Genomic DNA, 26,817 nt, shown 5'->3' with positions numbered 1-26,817 from the left:
TTAAGAAGATATGATTAAAAATCTCAGCAGCAGCAGCTGAGCAAATGGGCCAGCTGTGTGTGTAGTCAGGCAGTGATTGGCAGTTGGCCGTGGCCACTTGGGGACAGGTTTTGTTCTGCTGTAAGCACTCATCTCCCACCACAGACACGGGACAGGGGATCCCCTGAGTCACCCTTCATTTGCTTCCAAGGGGCTCGGTGCTGAATGCCTGAGAGAGGCACCGTGGCACACAGAGCTGGAATCATGTGCTTGGTGGGAGGGTGGCCCTGGGGGGGGACTGGGTTGGGTTTTCATCGGTCCCAGAGATAAAAGAACAGACATTCTAACTGATGGAGTCACATTTTGAAACAAAGAGACTATGACTTGCCATACTTCCTTGAACACAGCGTAAGCATACTGGAAAGTGATATGTGTTTCTTACAATGATTTCTTCTTGGGAAAAGACACATGAAGCACCAGGTTATTTGCTGCAGGTCTGTGTACATGCCACTGTGTGAAACTGACATTCCAGGGTGCCACTAAGGGTGATTATTGGTATTTATTCATGTTGACTTCCAAAGTATTTGAAGGCAGATACAACAAAAGGCCCAGAGATAATAAACCCTTTTTCACGTGTTTCCTAAATATATCTCAGGGTCAGTAATCATTTAAACCTTGGTTGACCCTTATAGGTGTATCTAACCTGTGACCAACGGGTTTGGTGTTGCCTGTGTCATAAGAAAAAAATGTAAAAGAAAGGGAGTTTTGTTACTTACATACTTTAACCACATTATATACTTTATATGGCACCCAGGACAATTCCCCTTCACTCACGGCAGCTCAAGCAAGCCAGTGTGTCCAACCCACAGGCCACTGACCTGCAGGAAACTGGGAAATAACTGTCCCCCACGCCCAGGCTCTGAGTGGTTACTTCTGACTATACATTCAGCCAGGAAGAGCCTCTGGGTACCAAAACCTGCTGTGGTGGTGGCAGCGCTGGGGATGGCTGTGCAGCCGAGCTACAGTCCTGTCCTTCTTGGTCATCAAAGCTTTTGGCCTGAATGGGGAGACATCCTGCTTTAGGCAGATCTTGAATCTGTGTTTCCAGTAGGCCTTCCTCCGAGCCATGCCCAAGTTTAAAAAGTAATAAATAGGGCTTCATATAAATTGGGACGTATTTTGCATGTTTCTGTGCAGATTGTTCCTCTGAAGATAAGTGTGCCTTGAGTTTAGTACCTATTCAACATGCATAATGTGTCACATTCTGTGCTAATTCTTAGAGATTCTAAAATAAATAAGATAGTCAAACACATCATGGTTTAGATAAGAAGAAAAACATGCAGATGTGTACCGCCTCATGAATTTCCAGAGGTCCTTTAAGTAGGTGACACATTAGGGGCATGCACAAAAGCACTGGTATTGCATTTATTCCTTTTCCTCTATCCTGGATGGATACAGCTGAGAGAGGGATGTGTTCAGACCAGGGAGACCGTAGCTGGCCACTGGCGGATTAGGGTCACGGCTACAAAACAAAGGCAGAAACAGCTCATCCCTGCCCCCGGCTGCACTTTGTGAGGCTCCCGATGGGACACAGCTGCTTCCTTGGCCCAAAGGTGACATGGGAATGAAGCATCCATCCTACAGCTGTTGCCTAATGGCCCTCCCCTGTTCCCCAAGGCCCACACTGCAGAGCCGGGGTAAGGCTTGGGACCAGGCAGCTGGCGGAAGTGGGCATGATTCACTTTGGCATCAGATGCTGTGCCACCACCCTTCCCTAGCTCTCCTGAGCTTTTCCTGTGCAGCAGGCATGGGATGGAGCTTTCAGGCTCCGCCGTTTCCTTCAGGGACTTGGCCGAGGGCTTACTGTGGGGAAAACGTGACCTTTTATCTGCTTTCTCCTTTTCTCTGGAGCAGAGACGGAGTAGATGAGAGGAAGTAAGTGGTGTGGTGACCTGAAAGTTGGCCAGCTGGCCAGAATACGAGGGCCCCACCCCCTTGGGAATGGACTGGAAATGTCAGCGAGACCAGAGAGCACATGACAGCCACTTGCTCCTGGACACGCAGGGACAGCGCCCCAGCCTGACCCATTTACCCCCTCTTCTCTCCTGCAGGGGTGTCCCTTTCCACGGCACCACCATCGGCCTGGCCTTCCTCAGGACCATGTGCTCCATGCACCATTCTGGAGGGGTCAGCACGGTGAGTCTCAGCCATACGCCAGCGCTGCAGGAGGTGCAAAACTGCCTCCCAGGCCTGGAGGTCACCTTTGAAAAGAAGGATCTGATGTGTATTATTGCCAAAGAAAAACCCCTGATGTCAAGAAGGCCAATATTTTAAAGTGAAGTCATCAAGTTCTAAGAAATACAGGGACCCAGGGGTGAATTGTCATTTATTGTAGTTTATTTTTGATTGTCCCAAGCTCAGGAGAGCTGTGAAGTGATTTCATGCATACATCTTTAGATCTCTCGTATGTTCCACACCAGGGGCCAGGAAATAGTAAGAGGAGAGAAATGAGAGTGTTTTTATTCCAAGTCCTGCATTGTCAGGTGTGTCATTACAAAGGGAGGGCATGTCCCAAAGTCACAGGCAATTCCTCTTCTTTTGAAATTCTCTCTGACTTTGTGAGAGTATTAGGACTATTCACTTAGAAGCTGTGAGTGGATATATGGGAGCCTGCTGCCCATCTATCTGTCCACCCACCCTGTATTTATTTATTGACAAAAAAAAAAAAAATGTTAAAATCCAGGCTCTAGAGTCAGAGCTGATTAGTTTCAAAGAATATTTACGCGGCTTTGGATGAGTTAATAGGTGTCTTCAGTTGTACAATAAAGGTAATTTGACAATTCATAATCTTAGGGTAAGAATGGGAATTAAACAAAATTGTGCCAGAAACACCCACATGTGTTCAGTAGATCTCTTTTTGTTGCTTCTGTGTTTTTTGAGACAAGGGCTTGCTGCATTGCCCAGGATGGCCTTGAACTCCTGGGCTCAAGTGATCCGTTCCCTCAGTCTCCCAAGTAACGGGGGCAACAGGCACTTGCCCCTGGGCCTGCTTTGGTTGCTGGTTTGTTTCCTATTTCTTTAGCTTCTGCTTTTGACAAGAATCACACATGGTGCCAGGAAAGTATCTATCATGTGGTGCTGTCAGAAAACAGGACAAACATGCCCTACGTTGACCTGTGGCAGTGTCTCCTTCCACTCTCTTATATTTTGAAGAGATACATATGTTAAGAGAAAGAATGGGGAAAAGCATTTACTGGCCCAGCAATTCATCAGTGGGACAGACATGGTCTGCACTGTTGGAGAACTCAGGAAGCACTAGCTTTTAACCATTGGATTTCCTGATAATGACAGTGGCTTTCAACTTGCTGTTGGAAAGCAACCATGGCGAACCTGGGTTGCCCTTTGGTAGAGGAACCAGTAGAGAGCTTCCAGGCTCAACTTAGAAAAAGACAGAGATTGAGGGTGAGAGGGATAGACAGTGCTGACCCTTGACCTTCACTGGAACTCTCTCCCTGAGCAGGACCACTCTGAGAATGCCATTGGCGTGGCTTCGACCATAGCCCACGAAATAGGCCACAACTTTGGCATGACCCACGATTCCACAGGCTGCTGCTCTGCCAGTCCTGCTGATGGTGGATGCATCATGGCAGCTGCCACTGGGTGAGTCAACAGGAAGGGTGAGGATGAGAAGGGTGGGGAGGCAGGCATGGCCAGGGTGACCCAAATATTCCTGCCATCTGGCCTTGAGGAACTGCTTTTAATATGCTAGGAGGGTGTTGGAGAAAATGTGGGTTTTACTTCAAAGAATTTGGAAGAGCACCAGGCCGGGCGTGGTGTCACACACCTGTCATCCCAGCACTGGGGAGGCTGAGGCAGGAGGATCTCTGTGAGTTCGAGACCAGCTTGGGCTACATAGTGAGTTCAAGCCCAGCCTGGATTACATAGCAGGACCCTGTCTCAAAAAGCAAATTGGAAGAGCACCAAGAAGGGAAATGTGTGGAAGGGAGCAGATTTCATGCAGGAGATTCAGTGCTGATGAAACCCCGGCTATATTCTTTACCATATGCACTATATTCTATGTTTTAATTCACCTTAGGGTCTTTAGCCATAAAATTGAGCTGACCACATGGGTCATTTTTCCTTCATTAACTTTTGACAAGGACCCACTTTGATCATAACCACAACCCTTGGTGCTTCCATCCCAAAGGAATTTGTTTAGCACTGTTACATCCAACCTTACTTGAAAGCTCTGATGTAGCCTCCAGAATGAGTTGAAGGAAAATGACCCTCCGCGCACTGCACAGGGGCTACCGATGAGGACCAGGGACCAGGCAACTGCTTCTCTGGTAGTCATGAAGGATGTTCTAAACCAGATCCTTGGAAAAAATTTCCAGAGTTTGTTCAGAGGACTTACCACCTAAGGTCTGGACTCAGCATACATCACTGGGTTCTTCCAGGACCTGAATTTCTCCTTGGCAAGCATTATGCTGGGACTTTATGTTCCTTCACCCCAAATCAGTAGGGTCTGCTTATGTGTTGAAGAGTATGATGTCTCAGTGTCTCCCAGAGAAGTCCCGGTTCCCTGGAGCTCCCATGAGCAGTGTTTGCTCATCACTTCCTGGCTATTACTCAGGAAGGATGATGTTGATATGTAGAATACAATTCCCCAGTTCATGCTGAAGTCCCTGTGAGCTCACCAGTAGGTCCACTCCTTTCTCTCCCAATCTCACTAGTATCTGTAGGTAAGTGGCTGAGAGTTATATTAATTCCTTCTCTCATTTATGTTCAAATTGTTCATAAATTTTCCTCATGTAGCATGAAACTCTCCTGCGCTTAGTCTTTAATTGTTCTACAGCACCGGAAGCAGGGTAACTCTCCCTTTGTAGACTCTGCTCATGCTGCAGTTGTTTCCCCTTACCTGTAGGGAATATGTTCAAAGACATTCCAGACACCTGAAACTACAGATAACTAACACTCTATAGCCTATGGTTTTCTTTCTCTGCATACATATCTATGAGAAAGTTTAATTTGTAAAGCAGGTATGATTAGACATTAAAAACAACAACTAATAAAGTAAAACAATTAGAACCATGTACTGTAATAAAAGTTATTTAAAACCTACAAGTTATTTCTGGAATTTTCCATTTAAGATGGGTAACTAAAACCATGGAAAACAAAACTGCAGAGAAGAGGGAACTACTAGTTTGGGTTCTTTTTCCCAGTAGTGAGGGGCTGAGAAATCAGACTCTTGGGATAGATGGTACATATGTGTGAGTTGGCTAGCTCAGTTTGAAGTGTGCTCTGCATTCCAGAACAGAGAACAAATCATTGGTCCCTGGAGAAATTAAACCCATGATCTCAGTTTCTGTTGGCCTGGTCCTCTGTAACAAAAGAATATCCACCTGGTACTGCCTTTAGGAGAAGTTTGGGTCGGCTCTGAGGCTTGAGACCTGTTGTAACACATTCACAATCTTTTTTTATTGCGACTCCCTCAAATGACAGAAGGTGCTCTTCTTTTCAAATACCTTTACCATGCAGAGTAAGGAAAATAAAATACTGTGAGATGGTTAGTGTTTCGGGGTGAGGCGTGAAAGCATTCTAAGTGAAGGTACTGACTGATGCATGTTCAAAGGGGATAGACCGTGTGCATGTGGCACTTCGGGGGCCCAGCTGGAATCAGCCTCATAGCACGGCTGGCAGCTCTTCTGGCTGTTGGATATGCAAATCCTCAACTACTTCCTTCATTGTTCTCTGCCAGCGACCCCTTTCCCAGAGTCTTCAATGGATGCAACAAGAAGGAGCTCGATAGGTACCTGCAGTCAGGAGGTGGAATGTGTCTCTCCAACATGCCGGACACCAGGACGCTTTATGGAGGCCGGTGGTGTGGGAACGGGTTCCTGGAAGACGGGGAAGAGTGTGACTGCGGGGAGGAAGATGTGAGTGTCACCGCGGTGCTGGCAGGAGGGAGAAATACGCATTGATTCCAAGCCTAAGGTCAAAAGGGAATACGGTAGACAAAATTTCTTAGTCACAGGCATTTCCTACAGGACTATCAACACCCCCGCCCCCATATACAATGTGGTCAGTAAGCCTTCCAGATGGACTGCTTCTGCAGTCTTCATGGCTTGTGTTTAGCACTCGTGGTGTCCAAGATCAGGGTGGGGTTCTGGTGAGCATCTGGTCTACCAGAAACCACAATCCTGTAGCCCCGTCTCCTCTGTTAGAGCTCAGATGGCCTCCTTGGCCCTGCAGCTGCACTGAACTTATTTTGGAAGCCACACATCCAGATTCATGAACTTGAGCATGAGCCTTATGAGGATACTTAAAATAACAAGCTCATGCTGTTTACCCAAGAGAAGATGTGATGGAAAAGGAATGGAGGAAGAGCTGAAGGGCTGCAGGGAGGAAGGAGCCGAGGCAGTCTTTGTGTAAGAGCTCTTTCCTTCCTTCTGATCCTCAGAAGCGAGTGCGAAGAGCACATAGCATGACTGTCACTTTTAACAGAAGTGTGTTGTTCTGCAAAAAGCAGAACTGGATTGTTTCATTTCCATTTTTGGAAGGATGAAAATATGTATGCTAACACATGCACAAAAATTGGGGAAGAATGTGCCAGTAGCAGAAAGTGGTGTGGTGAGAGGGGGGATCTATATATGTGGGTAAAATGATTTGATTTTCTAATCTCTGAGATGTGGTACTCTCATTTTAGCACAAACATACAACTTTCAGAATAAAACAAGAACTATTAAAGCTGTTGCCGCTCTTGCCATCATGATCTTAGAGGGATCAGCCCCTGGCCTTCAGAAAGGAGGGGATTGTACTAGGAGCAGTGTGAATATTATACTTCACAAACTAAGTATCAGCGTAGATGCATGGGAAAATAGTCACACTTGAAACGCAGTTGCCTTTAGGTTGTGGTGTCACTGAGGATTGTGCTTATGTGTATTTTCTGTGATAAATTCACACTACCTGGATAAAGCTTCCAAGAGATGTCTTGGCGAGGAGTTCTGGAGTTGTTGGCAGGGGATCCAGGGTGTGTAGGGCAGGCTGAGGCTGGGGGTGGTGCTGAAGGCTGTCCTCCCACCTGGTCCGACTCCTGCTCTGCTGCCCCAAAGACTCACGCCTGCCCACTGCCCTCAGGAATGCAACAACCCCTGCTGCAATGCCTCCAACTGCACCTTGAAGGAAGGGGCAGAGTGTGCCCACGGCGCCTGCTGCCACGAGTGCAAGGTAAGTGGCCCCTCCCCTGCTTGCACGACCCAGCAGCTCTGGCGATGGTGGGCCCAAACCTCCATCCTGGGGCAGTGATGGTGCTAGAGTGCTTGCCTCACATGCTTGAGGCCCTGGTTTCCATCCCTAGCACTGGGGTGGGGGTGGGAAAGTGGAGAAAAGAAAAATAAAAGTTTCAGACACTTGGAACTGGAACAGGCCCTTTCACTAATTTTACTATTTTCTCCCCTGGGGCTCACTGAGTTAAAATCATCTCTGAGGATGGTGCCTCCTGGGGATGGTGAAAATATTTTTTAAAACAAGTATACAAAGAATAGGTTTGATATTATGTGAGCTCATAAGTATAAGTACTAGAAGTCTGATTGACATTAATGGATGTCTTAGTAGATGCCAGGTACTGTGCTGAGAATTGTATATATTTTTATGAGTCAGTCCCATAAAAGCCCATGAGATGTATATGATTATCCCCATTTGAAGATGAGAAAGCTGGGGCTAATCGAATGCGGGGAACTTGCCTGGGGTGAAACAGACAAGAAGGGCCTGAGTCCAGCTCTTCCTGCCTCTGGAGTCTGTATCCGAGTTTTATTGATGCGGGAGAGAAATGACTTATTGCTGTTAGTGTTAATACAGCTCCGCAGTCTCTTACTCACATTCTGAAATTCAAGAAGTTCTAAAATCTGAAAAAAAAAAAAAAATGTTTTTAATCACGTTTAGTGACACAACTTGACCTGAATTGATAGGATGGTAATTATGGTCTTTTTAAAAATTATACCTAAAGTGAATATTTATATTTCATGAGAGAAATATTAACCTGTTTGAGCATAACCATTTTCTCAGGCCTTGCTATAAGGTTATGTGGTGGTATACGTATGTAATGTGAATGCGTAAGTATACACATACATACATTTATAATCATATGTGTACATGTGTCACATACTTATCTACGTATATGCACAATGCTACATACACACTTATAGGCATATGCTATAGTAACTGAAAATATGAGTCATACTGATACCTAGAGTGTGAAAGCCATCTGGACTCAGAGTTGGGGGCTGGAGTTATGGAGCTGTGCTTCTCCCTACCATCTGTCAAGTGCTCAGTATGTACCAGATGTTGTTCAAGTGCTTTGTTATAGGTCATTTCTCTTAACAACCACATGAGAGAGTTAGGATCCCAAATCATGGGTGAATGAACAGGAGGAGGTTCAGGGGCTTCCCAGGGTCCCACTGGTTGACGAGCTAGGATGTGAACCAGGCAGACTGGCCGCAGAGTGGTCCTCTGTATCTGCACCCTGTTCCTGGACAGTAGAGGTGTGGCTGCCTCAGCTTCCTCTCGTCCAGCTCTTTCAGTCCACACTTGCAGCTGGGGCCCTTTCAGAGAGCAGCCTGGCCTGAGAGTAGCCAGCAAAGGGCCTGCCTGCCTTCTCTCCTGCGAGGTCCTTGTGAGCGGTGTGTAGCCCCTCAGGAGGGAGGGAAGGCTTCATTCTCAGTCCTTGGTTTCTTTACTTGACCTGGGCAGCACTTGAAGGGCTTCTGGCCTGACCCATTGTCCCCTGGGGAGGTTGTGCTGGGCCAAGTCCTTCAAGTTTAGACCAAGCCAAAGAATAAGTACTGAGTGTGAGCATTTCACCCAGGCTCAGGTTGTCATTTGGAACCTCACAAAAGATTCCTGGTGTCTGAGACCCTGGCTTGCAGTCCTGCCTATATGATTTTGGCAATTTCCTAAGGTCCTTGTGATCTTAGGAGCCGAGGTCTTTTTCCAGTAAACTGGAAAGAGTTGAGTAACCCTGGGTTGCTGTAAGTCCAAGGAGAAACTCAGTGTTTACCCGTTGCCCAGTGTGTGCTGTTGACCAGGTTGCTTGGTCTGCAAAATGGGCAATTAGCAGTGTCTGCCTTATAGATATTGTGAGGGGCATAGAAGAGAGTGTGTGTGACATATTCAGCCCAGCGCTTGGCTCCGTGATGGGGATGTATCGTTGCTGAAGTGCTTTGTAAATTCGAAGATGGTGTGTGAATGCTAGTTGAATGTGTGCATTTACCTATGGCCTTCTCTTTTACCACTGACTGTGTAGCTTTGGATGCATTGCTTATCCTCAAAAATGGGGATAGTTATATTACATTACACTATGAAAATGGAGTGAAATAATATTGGTACTGGGCACTTACGTGGGAGCTATGTAAAGCTACTTGTTACTACTAAAGCACACGGTAAGCTCTAATTGTTGCATAAACATTGTTCCTTACCGTTTTCTTCTTAAGACTGCTATGAAAAGGAAGTGATTGCATTTGTCAAAATACCCAGAAAAGCCTCAGTCACTGTTCATGTGAAAAGACTGATGATAAAAGAAAAAAGATGATGATGACTTGAGCTACAGCGGTTACGTAAAAAGCGCTGTGAAGTAACAGTGGGGAAAGTTCCGTTCTACACAAGAGATGCGTGTGAGATCTCAGCTCACAGGGCTGAGGACAGGGAAGTCATCCACTGTTTTTCTCTCTTGTTCCTCTTCTTAGCTGGTGGCTCCTGGCACCCTGTGCCGTGATCAGGCCCAGCAGTGTGACCTTCCGGAGTTCTGCACGGGCAAGTCTCCCCTCTGCCCCACCAACTTCTACCAGATGGACGGTACTCTCTGTGAAGGCGGCCAGGCCTACTGCTACAATGGCATGTGCCTCACCTACCAGGACCAGTGCCAGCAGCTGTGGGGCCCTGGTAAGGGCTTTGCTGGGGAGTGCAGCCCTCATCCACTGTGAGCAGCCCCACCTGCCAGCCACTCAGGGTGGCTCAGCAGCTAGGCTTGAAAACGCTTCCAGGGGCTGGGGATTTAGCTCAGCGGCAAAGCGCCTGCCTGGCAAGCGCAAGGTCGTGAGTTCGGTTCCCGGTACCGGAGAAAAACCAAAAAAAAAAAAAAAGAAAACGCTTCCAGACCCCGCCTCGGTAGCTTAGCAGGAGAGCTATTGGCTGGCAAGCATAAGACCCCACTATCATGAAAAAAATAGATTCAAAGTGAGAATCAAAGTATGAAACCTTAGGTTCACTTCCCAGTACCACAAAACAAAAGAAAACAAAACCTCACTTCTTTCCTCCATTGGCTCAGGGTAGAGATGCAGGAAGAGCCAATCAGTGGGCAGTGATCTCCCCAATCCTTTGGTGCTTTTAGTTCTCCGAATCAGCTATTTGATAACAATAATTTAGATAGAAAGGAGAAAAGATGGAGAGAGAAAAGCAAATGTGAATGGCCCTTGAGCTATGGAAAGGTTTTAGCCTCTGTCATATTAAGAGAGAGCAAATTAAGACTGATACAAAGTGGAATTTTTCATGTATCAGATTATAAAGATTGAAAGTTACTGTGATAATAGCACTATAATAATAACTACAACAACAGCCATAATACGATGTTTTGGAGGGTGTGAGGGATCAGATAGGTACACCCACCATGGAAACAATTTGGAGATAGAAGAATTTTAAATGCATGGATTGGGCCCGTCAATTCCATTACTTAGACACATAGCCTACAGTTGTACTTGTATAAGTATCTGAAGATATGTTTTCGGAGATGTTAATTGCACTGTTGTTCGTTAAAGCGATAACAATGCCTGTGCCTTTTAGTAAGAACCAATTAAATTAATTCTGGTAAATCTGTACAACACAGTGCTTTGTGGATAAATAAAAGGAGGCAATTCTGCGTACTGAGTAAAAGCATCTCCCACAACAACCTAAGTAAAAATGCGAGGTACAGAACAGTGACTAGAATATACTTCCTTCTTTATTAAGTTATCTCTAGAAGACACACCCAGGTTGTGTCCAGGAAATGCGGAGTGCAGAAATACAGTTGTTTCTAGAAAATTCACTGCTAATTGTTGCTTTTTCAGAATGTGGGGCAAGAGGAACAGGATGGCTCTGAGGAGAAGTTCCAAAGACATTCTTTATATCTTCACAGCTTTGTGCTTACATTACCTATTTTTAAAATCATGAAATAAGACAGCACTGTTTAAGTAGACAGTAGGCATAGCATACAAACCCCCAGAGGTATAAATCCTTGATAAGATAGAACAACAAATATAAAACTTGTTCTCTGAATTGGTCTTGGTGAGAACATGGGAGCATGATACCTGGCAGGAGAACAGGAAAAACCTTCTTAACCCCATCGCCTTGCCAAAGGTTGGCTTTGCCCTGGGGGTCTCAGACAGGCTAGGTACTGACTCGCTCGTTTCTTGCGCACCAGGAGCCCGGCCTGCCCCTGATCTCTGCTTTGAGAAGGTGAATGTGGCAGGAGACGAGTTTGGAAACTGTGGGAAAGACATGCATGGTCAGAACAGGAAATGCAACATGAGGTAAAGACACAGAGCAGTCCCCGGGATGAGGAGGGAGGATCTAACTCCTGCTCTGTCCTGCTCACTGCCACCAGCTCAGCGGCACGATGGCCCCAGAGCTGGCCTTTACAGAAATCAGATGAAGTTTGTGTCTATTCTTAGCCTGTTGTTTGACAATGCAGCATTTAGGCCTGAGGAGGAGGAGCTCAGGGAGAATGTGGGAGGCAATGCTTCCTAGAAAGCTGATCAGTCTTCCTTTGGGGTCGGTCTTATAGTAGGACAGGGCTCTCTTGGATCATTTGTGGAATACTAATTATGCCCTTATCTGAATAGGTCATTCATTAACTCATTCATTCATTCATTCACTCATTCATTCACTCATTCATTCATTCATTCTAACCACCTATCCATCCATCCACCCATCCACTTACCCATCTATTCATCCACCACTCATCCAACTATCTTATCCTTTCATCTACCCACCCATCCATCCACCCACCCATCCATCCATGTGGCCATCCACCTACTCACTATCCATTGAGTGTTTACAGTGAGACACTGTGCTGTTTGTAACGGTTTTAATAAATAATACAGTGATACTGAAAATGTAGAGAGAGCCACTCAACCTGTCTTAGTAGCCTGGGGTTAATGCAGGGGAGTCACAAGTCATGGAGCAGTTACGCAGATGCACAGGGTGGGGAGTGGTGCTGGTGTGTGATAAGGGTGGTCTCGGTAGGGAGGTGGTTGGAGAGAAACTAGCAGTTGGAAGAGCTGAGAGCTGCTTGATATAGTTAAGGTATAATTTTGGAGTATGGAGGAGAGGGAGCTGTGAGAAAGGAGCTGGGGTAGGGAAGCAGGGGCTGAATTATGAAAAAGCTTAAGTGACTGGTTAGGGGCGTCTGGACTTTGGCTTGACAACACAGCAGAAGATAGACTCACTCTCACAGGGCAAGACCAAAGGCAGGGAAATTGGTTTCTTAAAGCTTGGGTCAGAGAGTATGATGGTACAAATTGTAGTGGCTATGAAGGGGAAACTGGCAGGGCTTGGAAACTGCTCAAATCCAGGAACAAGGGAGAAAGAGGTGTCAAATTACCCCAGGCATCTGGCTGGAGTGCCTGGGTGGATGGTGGTAAAGGGAGCATAAGGGGACGGATGGCTCAGGCCACGCAAGTGTCTTTGAAGTTAGGATTTTCCGAAACCAGTTCCCTGTCTAGATCTGCTCAGGGACATGACTGTCTTTCACTGCCTTGATCTAAGCCCACGTGGGGTCTCTCCTGGTGGGTCCTTACAGCATTTAAGTTACCCCAGACTTCTTCCTTACCTCACCCAAGCGTGCTCTCTTGACCAAGAAACACTAAAGATGCGCAGTACCCCAGCCTCTGATTCTGTCTCTCTGGCTCAGAGATGCCAAGTGTGGGAAGATCCAGTGTCAGAGCTCTCGGGAGCTGCCCCTGGAGTCCAACGCAGTAGCTATCGAAACCACCATCGTCATGAATGGGAAGAAGATCCAATGCCGGGGTACCCATGTCTACCGAGGTCCTGAAGAGGGTGATATGCTGGATCCAGGACTGGTGATGACCGGGACAAAGTGTGGCTTCAACCATGTGAGTCCATTCCCCCAGCCTCATGCAGGAGCTGAGCAGCAGAAAGGGAAAACTGAGACGCAATGCTTGGGCTCAAATTGCAGCTTCCTCACCTTCCGAGCCTGTGTAGCTTTCTTTTATGAAAGTTTGCATAGTCATAGCAGTAGACTGTCATCGTAGACTAAGGCTTGATTCAGATCATGTCTGCAAAGCATCTAGATGGGCTAGCCATCATCATTTTCATGCTTATCATTAGTTATCATATGCATTAAAGTGGTTTAAGTTAGGGAAGCTTGGGGGAAATACTGCCCAGTATCTCATCGCTAATTATGACAGTGAAAGTATAAAAATACGAAATACTTGGTATATCTTCTAGCACAGAGTAGGCTGCTTCAGAATCTTTGTTTTTAAATGTAATGTTAAAATGGTAGCTAATGATAGTTTGTTAATTAATGATAGTTAATGATAGTTTGTTAATGAATCAATATAGTAGTAACATATAACATTTTATAGTAGTAACCTATAACATGTATTAAATGTAGTATTTTAACAATATAATTGTTGCTGTGTCTCTCTAATCACAAAGGTAATAGCAGTTTTAGGCTCTCTGACTGTCCACTATACCAAATAATGCAAAGTGGGCTGCCTGTCTGGGTACACGGCCCCACGTCCATTTCCTGCCCAGTGTCCCATGCGTCCTACTGACGGCTGTGCTTCCCGCTCACTGCAGGTGTGCTTCGAGGGACAGTGCAGGAACACCTCCGTCTTTGAAACTGCAGGCTGTGAGAAGAAGTGCAATGGTCACGGGGTGTGTGTTCCCAGGGGCTGGTGTAACGCATGGGGCAGAACCCGAGGGAGGTGGAGCTCTTTGGGGCGCTGACACCTCCACCCTACCCGCGCTGTAGGTCTGCAACAACAACCAGAACTGCCACTGCTTCCCAGGCTGGGCCCCGCCCTTCTGCAACACGCCTGGCCACGGGGGCAGCATAGACAGTGGGCCCCTGCCCCCCAACAGTGAGTGCCTGGCTGCTTGCAGCCTCTGCCTACCTTTGTGAGAGGGGTGGACGCCCCAGGGACAGATGTCATTTTGTAGAGAGAGAGGGCAATGAAAATTGTAGGGCACTGACTATTCACGTCTGTTTTGAGGAATTGGGTGGTGACTAGTCGGAGTCCTTTCTTGGGCACTTGAAAATAATCATGAACAAGAGTAAAATGAGGAAACAGGCACAGAAAAGGTTTAGTTTTTTGGTGGGGAATCTCACGGACTCTAGCCTGTGGTTTCCAAACTTTTTCTTTTAATAATAGCAAAGTACTTTGAAAAAAAAAAGTCTTTCAAGGAACAAACCCTCATGTGTAGAACAGATAAAAGTATGTCTCACTAGAGCACATATATTTGTACATTTAAGTTTATAATTTGTGAGAACATTGAGGCAGTTTTGATGAAACCAAATGTAAAATTACAGATCAAGGGCGAGAGTTCTGGTCTTAAATCCGTCTCTCGGTGTTCTGTGTTCATTGCGTTGTGCCCGGAAAAACATGGCTCAGGCTGAAAACTGTTGGCAAATGATCATAGAGCCTGAATTGCCTGCCTCAAAAGAGATTTTTTCAGTTAAGTAGAAGTGGCTATCAGGCCTTTATAACATCTGCACACAGCACCTTAGAGGTATCCTGGTAGTATCTAATTTGTGGGTTTTATACCTTTAAGGTAAAATAAATGAAACAAATTAAATGTGAATCAAATGTCTGAAGAATCAGGAGCGCCTTGTTTTGCTGTAGCCTGCATAACCTCTAAGTCTCTCCCTTGGGTTCCTCTGGAAGGTGTTGGTCCCGTGATCGCTGGCGTGTTCAGTGCCCTCTTCCTGCTGGCCGTCCTTATGCTGATCTACTACTGCAGACAGAACAGAAAGCTGAACCAGCTCAAGCCCTCTGTCCTCCCTTCCAAGCTGATGCAGCAGTTCAGGTAGGAAAGGGTGCCGTGAAGGACTCAAAGGCCTTGAGCCCCCTTCTGTATCATAAAGCTGCCTGGGAACAGTACCTAGTGAGAGAGTTTGTGGTAGTGGGTCTAATTCAGGAAGATGAATGTGAGATACATGTTGTTCTCTCTCCCCTTCTGTGTGCTGTGATCTGTGACCATGGCAGACATTATAGGATGATCTCATTGAAAGTGGTCTCCAGTGACAGACATTACTAAGTGATCCCACTGTAGGTTGTCTCCACTGAATATGTTCATCATTTTCAAACCCTTGACAGGATGTTCCAACTAATTGGATTTGCAATGTAAAATTTACCATTCTTTGTCTAATCAGCTTTCCCTTCATTTTACAAATTAATTAATTAATTAATTTAGGTTTGTGAAACAGAGCTTCACTATGTAGTTCAGGCTGAACTCACTGTGTGGCACTGGCTGGCCTCAAACTCAGGGCGAACCTCTTGCCTCTGTTTCCAGGTGCTGGGATTACAGCAAACGCCAGCATACACAGCACCCCCCATTTTAAAGAGCAGGTAGCCAGGCAAAAGAAAAGGGGTGACTAGCCCAAGTCAGAGACAGCGGTGGCTAGATAACCAACCCAATAAGGAAATCAGTTTTTTTTTCCTAAGTGATTCATTTCTTTGGTTATTGAAGGTCTATATTTTCTGAGTCTTCTATTAAATTACACTTGTTTTGGAAAGGATTTAAATACCACATCTGTCTTTTTGGATTCATGCCTGAGGTGGGTTGGTTGATGGCTAGTGATAGCCTTTGTCTGCTGAGGGGCCAAAGTTCTTCAGCCGATAAAGAGAAGGTGTTGAAGCTGGGCGTGGTGGCTCACGCCTGTAATCCCAGCACTCCAGAGGCTGAGGCAGGAGGATTGTTGGGAGTTCGAGACTAGCCTGGGCTACAAAGTGAGCTCAAGGCCAGCCTGAACTGCAGAGTGAGACCCTGTCTCAAAAAGACAAAAAAAAAAGAAAAGAGAAGGTGCTGAGAAAGCTCTGCTTTGCGCAAGGTTAACTCTCTCTCCTTGTGAGTTCTCCACTGGCCACACAGTGTCCTTGCCGAGGAAGGTGGGGTGTGAGAGGCCAATTCCTCTTCCTCCACAGTGGGCCTGGGAAAAGCGGTCAGAAAGACTCCATTGCTGTCCCTTGCTGAACCTGCCCCCCACTTCTGTGTCTGCAGCTGTCCCTTCAGGGTGTCTCCAAGTGGCGGAACTGGCCATGCCAACCCAACTTTCAAGTTGCAGACACCGCAGGGCAAGCGAAAGGTAAGGGCCTTGCCCTGTGAGCTTTGCTACTTCTCTATTCCTCAAGCATCACCTGGATTTTCCCAAGAGCTGTAGGATTGGTAATAAATGCCATTTATTGGCTTGGGAGATATGCTTGTTGATTCTGTTGTCCCCGGATTGCCTTAAAGTTTGCATCTGACCCCTGAAATCCTAGGGTGTCTAACAGGTGCACCTGTCAGTCCTACCCCGGGTCGTCTTGATGAGATTCAGAGGGTGCACCTGAGTTTGAAGCACATTGCCACTTCCTTGTCTCAGGAGTTCCTTGTTTTGTGCACGCAGGTGACCAGCACCCTCGAGCCTCTGAGGAAGCCCTCCCAGCCTCCACCCCCACCCCCTCCAGACTTTCTGCAAGGCGGGGCTTTACCTGCACCGCTGTTAGCCCTTCTAAGTAGGACTGATGGCGGCTCTCCAAAGCCCACATCTCAAGTAGAGAGAAAGGAATCACCCAGGAAGCCTCCCCCAAGCCGGCCTGTGCCCCCAGCACCAAACTACACCCTCACCCAGGTAAGTGGGTTTTCTGCACCTGCCATGGGTAATGTCCGAGGCCCGGAAGAAAGAATGGTCAGAGCTGACTGCCTTTTCTGCATTCTGGGGAATCCAGGGAACTCGCAGAAAGTTAGAGCCCTGAGTGTGGGGAAATGTACTCCCCAGACGTCCCCTAATCCAGACAGCATTTTCCTTCCTGCTCTGCTGACTTTCTAACAACAAACCACTCACCTTCTACCCAAAATTAACTTCTTGTAGTTCCTTGTGCTTTCCTACCCTCTGAGTCTTTGCAAATGCGGTTCCATCTGATGCACTGCCTGGCCAGCTTCTGCTCACCCTCAGACACACACGTAGATGCCTCTCCTGCAAGGGCTTTTTCTCACCCCTCCAGGCTGGGCTTGATACCCCAGAATTGCTCTCATCATAGTACCTACCTGAAATGTTCCTGCCAGTGTCTCTCACTACCTGGGAAATCCTTCTGAGGGATGTACCCCAAGGCCTTGCTCACTGGGGAGCAGGTCAAGGGGCCGGGGCCTCTGGCAGGTGAGAGTGGGGTGTAGGCTCCTCCACCACCGATGTTTGTGGAAGCAGAGCCACCATCCAGGGGCTCCTTCACTCTGCACATTGTGCCCCAGGGCAGACACAGGTGTTTTGGGGTGGTGGCCGGGTGTGACGCCCTCTGCAACTGGCCTGTGTGTCTTGGGTGACTCCTCAGGTGAACCTGCATTTCCTGGGCATGGTCCAGAGGGCTCCATAGAGCTGCTCCAGGCCTGAGGACTGTGGGGTCGGCTGCAGGCTTTGCAAAAGCCTTGGCATGGGGGCAGTGGCAGTTTGAGCCAAGGGCATCGAGCCTGGTTCTCTGTGTGGAACGGGGACTCTTGCATTCCTGTGTGTGTGGCAGGGGTGTGGTGGGAAAACCCACACAGGAAGGGAGGGGAAAGACTCACAGGGAGGGGGAAGGAGGGAGGAAGGAGAAGGAGGGAGGAGGAGATGGGGAGTGCAGCGGTTTTCTGAGGCTGCCGTGACAAAGCATGGCTTCAACAACAGGTTTAAATTTTTCCTCACAATGCTGGAGGTCCAAGATCAAGGTACTGGCAGGGCTGGCTTCGGAGGCCTCTGTCCTTGGCTTGCATACGGCTGCCTCCTTGCTGTGTCCTCGCGTGGCCTGCCATCTGTCCCTGTGTGTCTCTGTGTGGCGTCCGTGGGCCCAGATGCATTCCTGTTAGGAGGCCAGGTTGGACGTGAGCCCACCCTCATGGCCTCGTTTGAGCATAGTCACTCTTTAAAGGCCTTATCTCTGAGTCTGGCCACATGCCGAGGTCCTGGGAGGACGGGCACAGTTCAGCCCAAAACAGAGAGAAAGGAAGAAGGAGGCAAAAAGCAAAGGTATAAAGAGAAACGGGGGGGGGGGGAGTGCAGAGGTGCTCGAGGAAGAGGGAGCAGGGCATTTGGACCATTTTCCCCCAAAACCCACCCTGTGTGCTTCCTCAAGGCATGGGAGGGCCGGCTTCACTCCTAGTTCCCTCAAGGTGCTGAGCGCTAGGTTACCGATGTCAGGAACAGCAGGAATCAAGAGGGGTGGGGAAGTGACTGAAGTCCTGCCTGTTTTCCCTCTCCCGGTCTCCTGGGTGCTGGAGCCGGTGACAAGTCTCTCCACATGCAGATCCCAAGCACAGCTGCTCCTGGCCCTGGGGCGCAGGTGGGGTTTCTCCAAGGACAGGCAGGGGAGGCTGCTGCTCTGAGAGGAGGTTGTGGCCAAGATGGGCCCAGCCTCCTTCTTCCCCAGAGGGAGCCCTGGGTTGTTCGGCCCTCGCCTACTGAAGTCGTTGAGTCTCACAGGGCTGAAGGACTCATCCAAGGTGGCGCAGTCTGTGAGGAGGACACTCACCCCTGACCCCAGGTCTCACCCGCCCTCGAGCATCACCATCTCAGTCTCTCAGCTCCGTCCCTGCTAGCACGCGCTGGGGTGGGGTGGTGGGGTGGGCGGTGCTGACTGCCCTGGAGAGGGGGCAGCCGAAAGTCTACCCCTTCTTCTGTCCTTTCCACGGATGTGCACGTGTGTCCTCCTGGTGCCCTAGAGCAAAGCCGACCTGCATTCTGCTGGGGAAGGGGCTCCGGGATGCGTGTACTTACAGCAGTGCTGAGCGCTAGGAAGCAGAGGTTCCTAGGATGTGACCTAGTTGGGGAAGGCAGGAAGGCTTCCCTGAGGAGCTGACATTCGAGCTGAGACGTAAGGGAGGAACAGGGGTTACCCAGGCTGTGAGGGGCTGGCAGAGACCCTCTCACAGTGGGGCTCTGGGGTGGGGGATGGCGCCATAGTGTGGAGAAATTTAAAGCCCTGTTTGCCTGGGCCCCAGGTACTGAGATAAGGCTGGAGAGGGAGGAAGGGCTGCCTGTGTTCGGGCCACAGAGCCTTGGTCAGGAGTTAGGTCTGCATTCCATGAGACAGGGACAGAGGTGGGCACAGTGACATGGGATGGGGTTTGACAGTGGCAAGGATCACTTCTTTGGGCCCCCTTGAGGCAGGAAGCAGGTGTCATGGCTGGGAGGCACCTTTGAATGCTTCTAGGGCTGTTAGTCTTCAAACTTTTGACCTGAGTGGGATAATATATGCGCATTCGCTTGTTGATAATTCGTCTCATATATTTACATACTGTTCGCCTTTTATGTGTCTATTACACTTCAAGGGGCAATTTTAGAAAATGAAAGCGTGGCTGATGGCGAGTGGGCATACTGGTTCAAAGGCTTAAGCATCGTCCTGAAGAAAGAGGGCCGTCGCTCGGGGACTGAGGGTGGGCAGGGGTGACAGAGACAAGCTGATGAGAAACGAATGAAGGAAAATAGACATTGCCCATGTCTCTTTTGGCAGGGGATGACACCGCAGGGTCTGGCTTATGCAACCTCATGGGTAGAGATACCACCCTCAGGGAAGGGGGCTGTGGGCCAGTGGGGCAGGGGCTGTTTTTGCTTCCACGAAACAGTGCTGTGAGGCTCTCTGCAGAGCTGAGCTGGGTCACCTCAGTGGTAGCGCATGGGAGCTTGCAGTCCGGGGAGGCTCAGTGCTGAGCTGATGAGGCTCCCGCCCAGATGTCAAGCCCCCAGCAGCTCATTCTGCAGCTGGACATCTGCTGTCTTCGCTTTCTTTGGAAGGTCTCTGTCCCGGCCTCTAGGCAGCTGGGTGTCCAAAGCTGGGGAACGGAGGGGATCACATTGTCTTTTGGGGGAAGGGATGGAGCTGAAGAACGTGGCTCTTTGGTCACTTTAATTTCCTGTTCTCTGAGCTTTGGGGTCTGCTTTCAGTTTTCTGACACCAAGGAATTTCTCGCAGAAAACCTGGGCTCTCTGCGCTGTTCCTGTGCTCTTTGCTTGCCTGCCATGTGCCCGTTTTTAGGCTCATTAACAACGCTCTCAGGAAAAAGAACCAATCAAGAAACTGGGTCCCCTCCCTTCCTCTTTCCCTGTATCCCAGCCAGTACTGAGGATGGAACCCAGGGTCTGGTGCGTACTAGCCAAGCGCTCTACCACTAAGCCACACTCCAGCCCTAAACCCCACCAGCTTGGGAGTAATCCATTCTTTGCCCCTTAAATTTTTTTGTTCACAACCACAGAAGAAATGTATATTTCAAAAAATTGGACTAGTGGGGCTGGGGATTTAGCTCAGCGGCAAAAAGCTCCTGCCTGGCAAGCGCAAGGTCGTGAGTTTGGTTCCTGGTACCGGAGAAAAACCAAAAAAAAAAAATTGGACTAGTGCAGAAATAAATAATGTGTCCATCTGATAGATGTCTAGCGCTTTCTGGATACCAAACCTAGTCCTGCAAGCTTGAGATGTGACAGCAAGGCCCACAGACACCACAACTGCCACTGCTCCCTTCCACTGTGGGTTGCAGAGAGAGAGAAAAAAGCCTGCTTAGTAAGTGAAGAAATGATGTGTATTAGAAAGGGGCAAGGAAGAGAGTTGGATTACGATAAAAGGATCAGAAAGCCAAGTGCCACAGTGGGGTTGTATTGATGTTAAGTAAGGTAATCAGAGAAAGCCTCGTTGAGAATGACAGAGACATAAAAATAACATTAACAGGGGCTGGGGATTTAGCTCAGCGGCAAAAGCGCCTGCCTGGCAAGCGCAAGGTCGTGAGTTCGGTTCCCGGTACCGGAGAAAAAAAAAAACAAAAAAAAAAAAAAAAAAGATATATTGAATGCTCACCTGGACCACTGTGGTCCTTACTGACACCTCAGCCCAGTGTGACCTCTGTTACCGGTGCCCCCTCTGTCCTGTCTGACTATTCTCTCTTCATTGACATCTGTGTGGGGCATGGTGATCTCTTTTGTATAAACTACAGCTCGAACTTCAGCTTTTTGCACTCCATACTCTTAAGCATCTCTGGCCCCAGCAACCTGCTTTATTCTGCTTAAATGCTACTTAATGTATCACTTTATAATTTTAGTTATTTTATCTATCAGTGAAATGTTGCTGATTCGTACTTTCTTTGTTGTCACAAACAGTGCATCAACGTCCACCCTCAAAACTTCACTTTTGGGTACCTCTGAAAGGGGCAACAGGGAATTTTCCAATCAGAGGAGGATCATTGGTAGTTGTAATAGATACTGTCAACTTGCTCTCCGCAGAGGCTTTTCCTGAGTGTGCAAACACGTTATGTACACACAGACGCACCGTTCCTGGTGAAGTGGGACCATGCAGTGTATACTTTTCTTTTCACGTGGTTTTGATTAGTAAGCTACCAGGAATGTTTTCTTGAGAGCAAGCTCCTCTGGCATTCAAGTGAAGCCTACCGCTTTCCCTCCAGGATTTCTCCAGGCCTCGGCCACCGCAGAAGGCACTCCCAGCGAACCCCGTGCCGGGCCGAAAGATCCTCCCCAGGCCAGATGACCTGCAGGCCCAGCCTCTGGTTGCACCTGCTCCGAAGGTGAGTCCAGGGAAGAACCAGAGGGCAGCAGCATGCCCTTGTGTGATTGAGAAAACAAACCACTTCATACTTCTTGCTGGAATAAAACCCATGAACAAAAGCTTAGCGTTATCTGGTACCTTCTGTACTGTCCCTTAAATTAGCAGTAGGGTGTTTAGGCTTCTTGTGGAAGGTGAAACCCACGCTGTGATGGCTTTAAAACTACACCTGCTACCTCCCCCCACCCCAGCTGAGTGACCCGAGCAAGTCCCGCTCTTGCATCTCCATTTCCTTGTCTGTAAAAAGCATATATTAAGCAGCAGTAGCTAGCATCTCACGGTGGCCATGAAGATGGAGCACACAGTCTGGGCTGTGGTAGGTCTGCAAGGCTGGCCCTCCCCCTGCCCCTTCTCTGTGGCTGGTGTGTCCCTAGCTTCCTAGGCCTGAGAGTGGGGTCAGAAAGGGATGAGATGAAGAAGCTCACTGACAGGCTCCAGGAAATGCGAGGAGGTGAAACATCAGCTCCAGGTGGGGTTACACACCGCGCCTCTCCACAGAGTTGTGGTCTCGGTGAGCAGTCACGCCTGCAGACCTGGGGGAACAGGAAGCCTCGCTTCTCAGCGGGTGATCTGTCTGCCCTTCCCAGTGTCAAAAGCGAGAGCACAATTCCCACTGATCCCAGAGACTCACGTCAAGCTGATGTCTTTCTTCCTCCTTTCTGTCTCTTTGCAGTTTCCTGAGTACAGGTCACAGAGGACTGGGGGGATGAGGAGCTCCAGAATCTAAGCCCATCTAGAGATTTCTCACTCCTCAATGATTCTGGATGGCATGCAGATTTGTGATCACCCTGGGAACGAGAAGAAGCATGCCTGGCTGCCTCTGAGCTTCCCCTGGCTTTCTCCTGGAAACACCAAATCTCCACCATTCCCAGCTTGATTCAGTGCCTCTTCGCGGTCCTGGGAGGCCCAGAGGGACTATTACCTGATGGCTTCTAAGTGTTGGTCTGTGCAATATACAGCCCCGGTAGGGAGGGAGTGCACAGAAGAGGCTGAGCAGCAGCTTCTCCATCCACCCTCCCAGGCTAGAGGTCTGACGGAGATGGCCAGGACCGTCAGAGCTGGAGAACCAACCGGGAGAAGCCCAGCCCAACCCTCGGCTAGGGTTTAGCTTGGAGAAGCTTCCATGCAGGCCCCATGGTGGAGCATACGTGGGAGCTTCTGTTGCTTCTGTCTCCCTCAGAGGTCCCAGCTGGACTGAGGCAGGGCCTTTACCTTGCCCTTTTAACTTTTAGGGATCAAGGAAGGGTCAAGCCAGCCATGGCTATGGCCCTTCCCAGGGTTTGGCTGAGGTGACCGCTCCTGACTATACGGCTGCATGTGACAAGCCAAGCCCCCTCCCCACAGCCCCTATTCGTGGGTCACTCTGACTCAGACAGGTACTATTTATAGGCAGCGTAGACAGCAGGGGGAGCACCCAGCCTGGGCCCCCTCTGAGCCATCATGCCAAAGGTCAAGACTCTTGGTATTTCTTGGTTTGCTCTTTGTGTTCTCTCCTTTCTTTCCCAGTGTTCTGTGATTCTGTTTTCTCCTTCCCCCTCAAGCCCACTGTAATGCATGGTGCTTTGGTGAGTGGACCCTCAACCGTCCTGACTTTTTAGGGACCAGGTGCTTGTGACCTACGAGTCAGGGTCCTGCCTCATGGAGTGGCAATTCAACTTCCTCCACTGGATCCCAAGAATGTTGACCAGAGTGCACTTAGGGCATGGCTGTGGGAGTCATACCTTTGTGTTCATTGTGTTCCGTGACCTCGGCAGGGTGAGGGCCTTCCTGTTTACTCCCTGACCTACATCTAGGTGAGGTCTTCCAGGAATGGCGGCCCATGTGGTAAAGGGAACAGACATCCTTGGAAGCCCAGCTTTTTAAAAAGTACACACCAGGGAGCCTGTATGTCCCTGATGGTCTGCTCACGGTCTACAGGTACGACCACGGTCCTCTGAGCAGAGAGGAGAGGCGTTTCTAACCAAGGGAGCGGTCCGAGATCCCCGGAGATGGCAGCCATCCACAGCCATGGTGGAACAATCTGAACTGGGGACCCCCGCCCCTCCTTCCCACCAAGGCTTCCGTTATTCTTATCCTTTAGTTCTCCTTCCCGACCCTCAGAGGAAGAGCTCTGAGCAGATGGAAGGCTGGCTCCAGAGGATCCTGTCCCGCCTGGAGCCCAGAAGGAGAGCTGTGTGGTGTGCTGCTAGATAGGACGCTTTTTACAAAGTGGCTGAGGATGGTCTCAGATCGTCCCTGCCCCCACAGAGGTGCTGGGTGGCTCTCCTGAGGTGAGCTGGCCAAACATTCACTCCTTTGAGGGTCTCCCAGGGCCCTTTCCACCTCCTACAGGAGCAATTGTTTGCTCTCGAAAACCTCAATACAAGGAGGAGGCTGAGCTTTTGACCCCAACCCCAGGGCCTCCTTGTATGTAGCTCTCTGCACTCCCCTCATACTGAGCTAAGGTTTGAGGGTTTGTAGATAAATGGGATTTGTGGGACACATGTCCGAGGGAAAAAGTGGGGTGGGTTTAGAAAGATCTCAGGAAAATGTGCTTCTTTCTCTCAGGGCAGAAGTGATGTTGGGGTCCTTTTTAGGACCTTTCCTTTAGGTGTGTAGCAAATGCTCTGTGCCTCAAAGCTGGTCCCAGAAGAGATGTCCTCTGCCACCCCTTCCCCATAAACAAGCAAACTGTCCCTAAGCCCAGCCCCATACTCCCCGAAGTCCCCGTGGCCTGTGCAGCCTTCCTCCCTCACATCAGGAGCAGTGACCCTGAAGGGACAGTGCACAGCTGTGGTGACTGCGTGAGCCTTTTACACCTGAAATCCTCTGCCCCCAGAACCACACCAGGAAGTGTCCTGCTTGCTCTTCTCTTGCTTTTTATTTTCTCATTGTTTGAATACTGCCTCCATCCCATGAGTTATACTGTGAACTGGAAGAATCTGGTAGAATCCTTTGATTTTGATGGCAGCTTCAGCAGCCAGTTCAATTTACCATTTTACACCTGGCTCTGTTCAGGGAGCTGGAAGTTATTTTTCTGCAGGCCAGGGAGGTGCCCAGGAGGAAAAGTACCCATTCTGCGTCCCTTTTTCCCTCCTCTGCCAATGGGCTGCTGTAAGTTGTCAAATACAAAGATGTTGAGACATACAGGAACAGGGACTTTATTCCAAAGGATTATTGCGAGAAGGGAAATGAGAATACCGCCATAAGGAGAGGAGGGGGACAGCTTCAATAAGAAGAACGCATAGACCCTTTACCGAGTCTGCAAGCATTCTGAATCCCAGGCAGAAAAAGCCTTTTCTTTTATTGGAAGGAATTAACCTGGCTGGAAAGAACCGCATGCAGGGTGTAACTGTGTGCGCAGCCCTTTTTGCGGGGAAAGGGGCTCTCTGTGAAAAAACATGTTTTTGGCTCAGGCTAACCATAGGTCCAAATCTACCATCTAGTGGGGAGGAGGGACGCTTCACTGAAGTTTGATCTGTTGAGTTAACTAGTTGTTTGCTCAAGGAGAAGGATGTAAATCTTTTTAGAAGCTAAATGATTCCTCCTGCCAGTTTTACAACACTGGAATGTTTTTTAGGGGCCCACAGCCATCTCTGAAATGTAAACCTCAGCGAGATAGAGCCCTGTCTCTGGCTCTGTGGGAGGTTTACCCCGCGCCCCTGGCTCTGTGTTGCAACTACTTGCTGGCTCAAGATTCCTTTTAGCCTTGTTGACTTTTATGGTTAAGGCAAGACTCTCCCGGATTTTATGGTCTTAATGTTTTCTGCATTACAATAGTCCCCTCTCTCTTTGCAGTATCCTCTTACTGCTTGCAATAACCCTTTTTAACAAAGTCTCCCCTTAGGTATGACCTAATTTGTTCTTATTTGACAGAAGTATGGAAGAATTTTAAGAACTGAGGACCAGTTCTGAAATCAGTAATTGTGTTCAATGCATGCATAACAGCTCTGCTGTACACCTAAGCAAGCCAGGGAAATGCCAACTGGAAAGGTGTCCCATCTCTAGAGAAGCCTACCAAGGAGAGGTTCTGCAGACCCCAAAGCCAATTCCCACCTCCCCTTAGCATCTTCTTGCGCCACCCATTTTGTGTACGCGTCTGGGATTCAGGGCAATGTGAATTATCTTTTTATTTGAGAGATTATTCATGGATTAGAGATCCTCTTCTCTCCTGCCCACCTATTGTTTACAAATATTTGTACATCTATGCAAAATACTTGAATGGGCCATGGTGCCTTTTTTTTTTTCCTTGTTTGTATTTAATTAAAATGAATTGTTTGTCATTTGAAATGTTATCTGGTTTGGCAGTTCTTTTTCTGTGTGCTTGTTTTACTATCCTACTGTTTGGGCCAGATATGACCCATAACATAAAATGTCAGAAAAAGTTCTCCTAAAGACGCTCAGTCCAGCCTCAAGGCCATTAGCGTGGAGCCGGAATCACCAGGAAGCCGCGTGTTGCCCCATGGCCAGTAGAGGGGGCTGTTTGTTTTTGTGCCCAGATAGATGCTGGTCTAGTTTAATTGGGTCTTGTATCATTAGAGGCCTGAATGATACTGAGATTTTCTCATCTGTTTCTTCTCTTCTCCCACTACTGTATCTAGAAGACAGCTTTGACCCTCTGGTTACTCATCTTCTTGCTAAAGATCATACCAGGGAGAGACTTGCCCAAGATCTCTGGGGCTGGCTGGACAGGTGTAGCCAGGGCCAGGTTTTGAGTGCTGCCTGGTTCCAGAGACCTGTGGTAGAAAATGAAGCTTATACCAGATCCACCCTGATTCTCACTGAATCCCCATCTCATTTTGAGGTCCTCCAAGAGAGAGGGACTGCCTGTAGCCATGAGAGGAGGGAATGCTTCCTGAAGACCTGACACGTGTGAGACACTTTTAAAAATAAAAGGAGGAAAACATTAACAGACAGACAACCTTTTACAAAACAGCAAAAGAACAGTACAGACAATACAGAGTTATAAACAAAGTGGTAGGAAATGAACAATGCTTGTTGTATTACATATTGATATCTTCAAAGTGGTTTC

General features: G+C 48.4%; 1 protein-coding gene across 3 annotated transcripts in view; it reads left to right on the top strand.

Moving 5' to 3' along the window:
* The window catches only part of Adam19 (ADAM metallopeptidase domain 19), a 95,094-nt gene extending 69,014 nt beyond the window's left edge, over positions 1–26,080 (top strand). For all 3 annotated transcript variants that reach the window (XM_005376236.2, XM_005376238.2, XM_013508800.1), the window contains exons 10-23: positions 2,091–2,175; positions 3,500–3,639; positions 5,738–5,915; positions 7,117–7,206; positions 9,720–9,915; positions 11,429–11,537; positions 12,920–13,121; positions 13,831–13,908; positions 14,006–14,114; positions 14,919–15,060; positions 16,255–16,339; positions 16,640–16,864; positions 21,649–21,768; positions 22,480–26,080. In XM_005376236.2, the coding sequence (XP_005376293.1) occupies positions 2,091–2,175; positions 3,500–3,639; positions 5,738–5,915; positions 7,117–7,206; positions 9,720–9,915; positions 11,429–11,537; positions 12,920–13,121; positions 13,831–13,908; positions 14,006–14,114; positions 14,919–15,060; positions 16,255–16,339; positions 16,640–16,864; positions 21,649–21,768; positions 22,480–22,533 (1,813 nt within the window). In that variant the 3' untranslated portion in view covers positions 22,534–26,080. The remainder of the gene's footprint in view (positions 1–2,090; positions 2,176–3,499; positions 3,640–5,737; positions 5,916–7,116; positions 7,207–9,719; positions 9,916–11,428; positions 11,538–12,919; positions 13,122–13,830; positions 13,909–14,005; positions 14,115–14,918; positions 15,061–16,254; positions 16,340–16,639; positions 16,865–21,648; positions 21,769–22,479) is intronic.
* Positions 26,081–26,817: the final 737 nt, after the last annotated feature.

Source organism: Chinchilla lanigera, unplaced genomic scaffold (assembly GCF_000276665.1).
Source record: "Chinchilla lanigera isolate Chin_1 unplaced genomic scaffold, ChiLan1.0 scaffold00007, whole genome shotgun sequence".
In the NCBI taxonomy this organism is placed as follows: Eukaryota; Metazoa; Chordata; class Mammalia; order Rodentia; family Chinchillidae; genus Chinchilla; species Chinchilla lanigera.
Note: the sequence above shows the minus strand (reverse complement) of the source record. Positions and strands in the feature narration are given on the sequence as shown.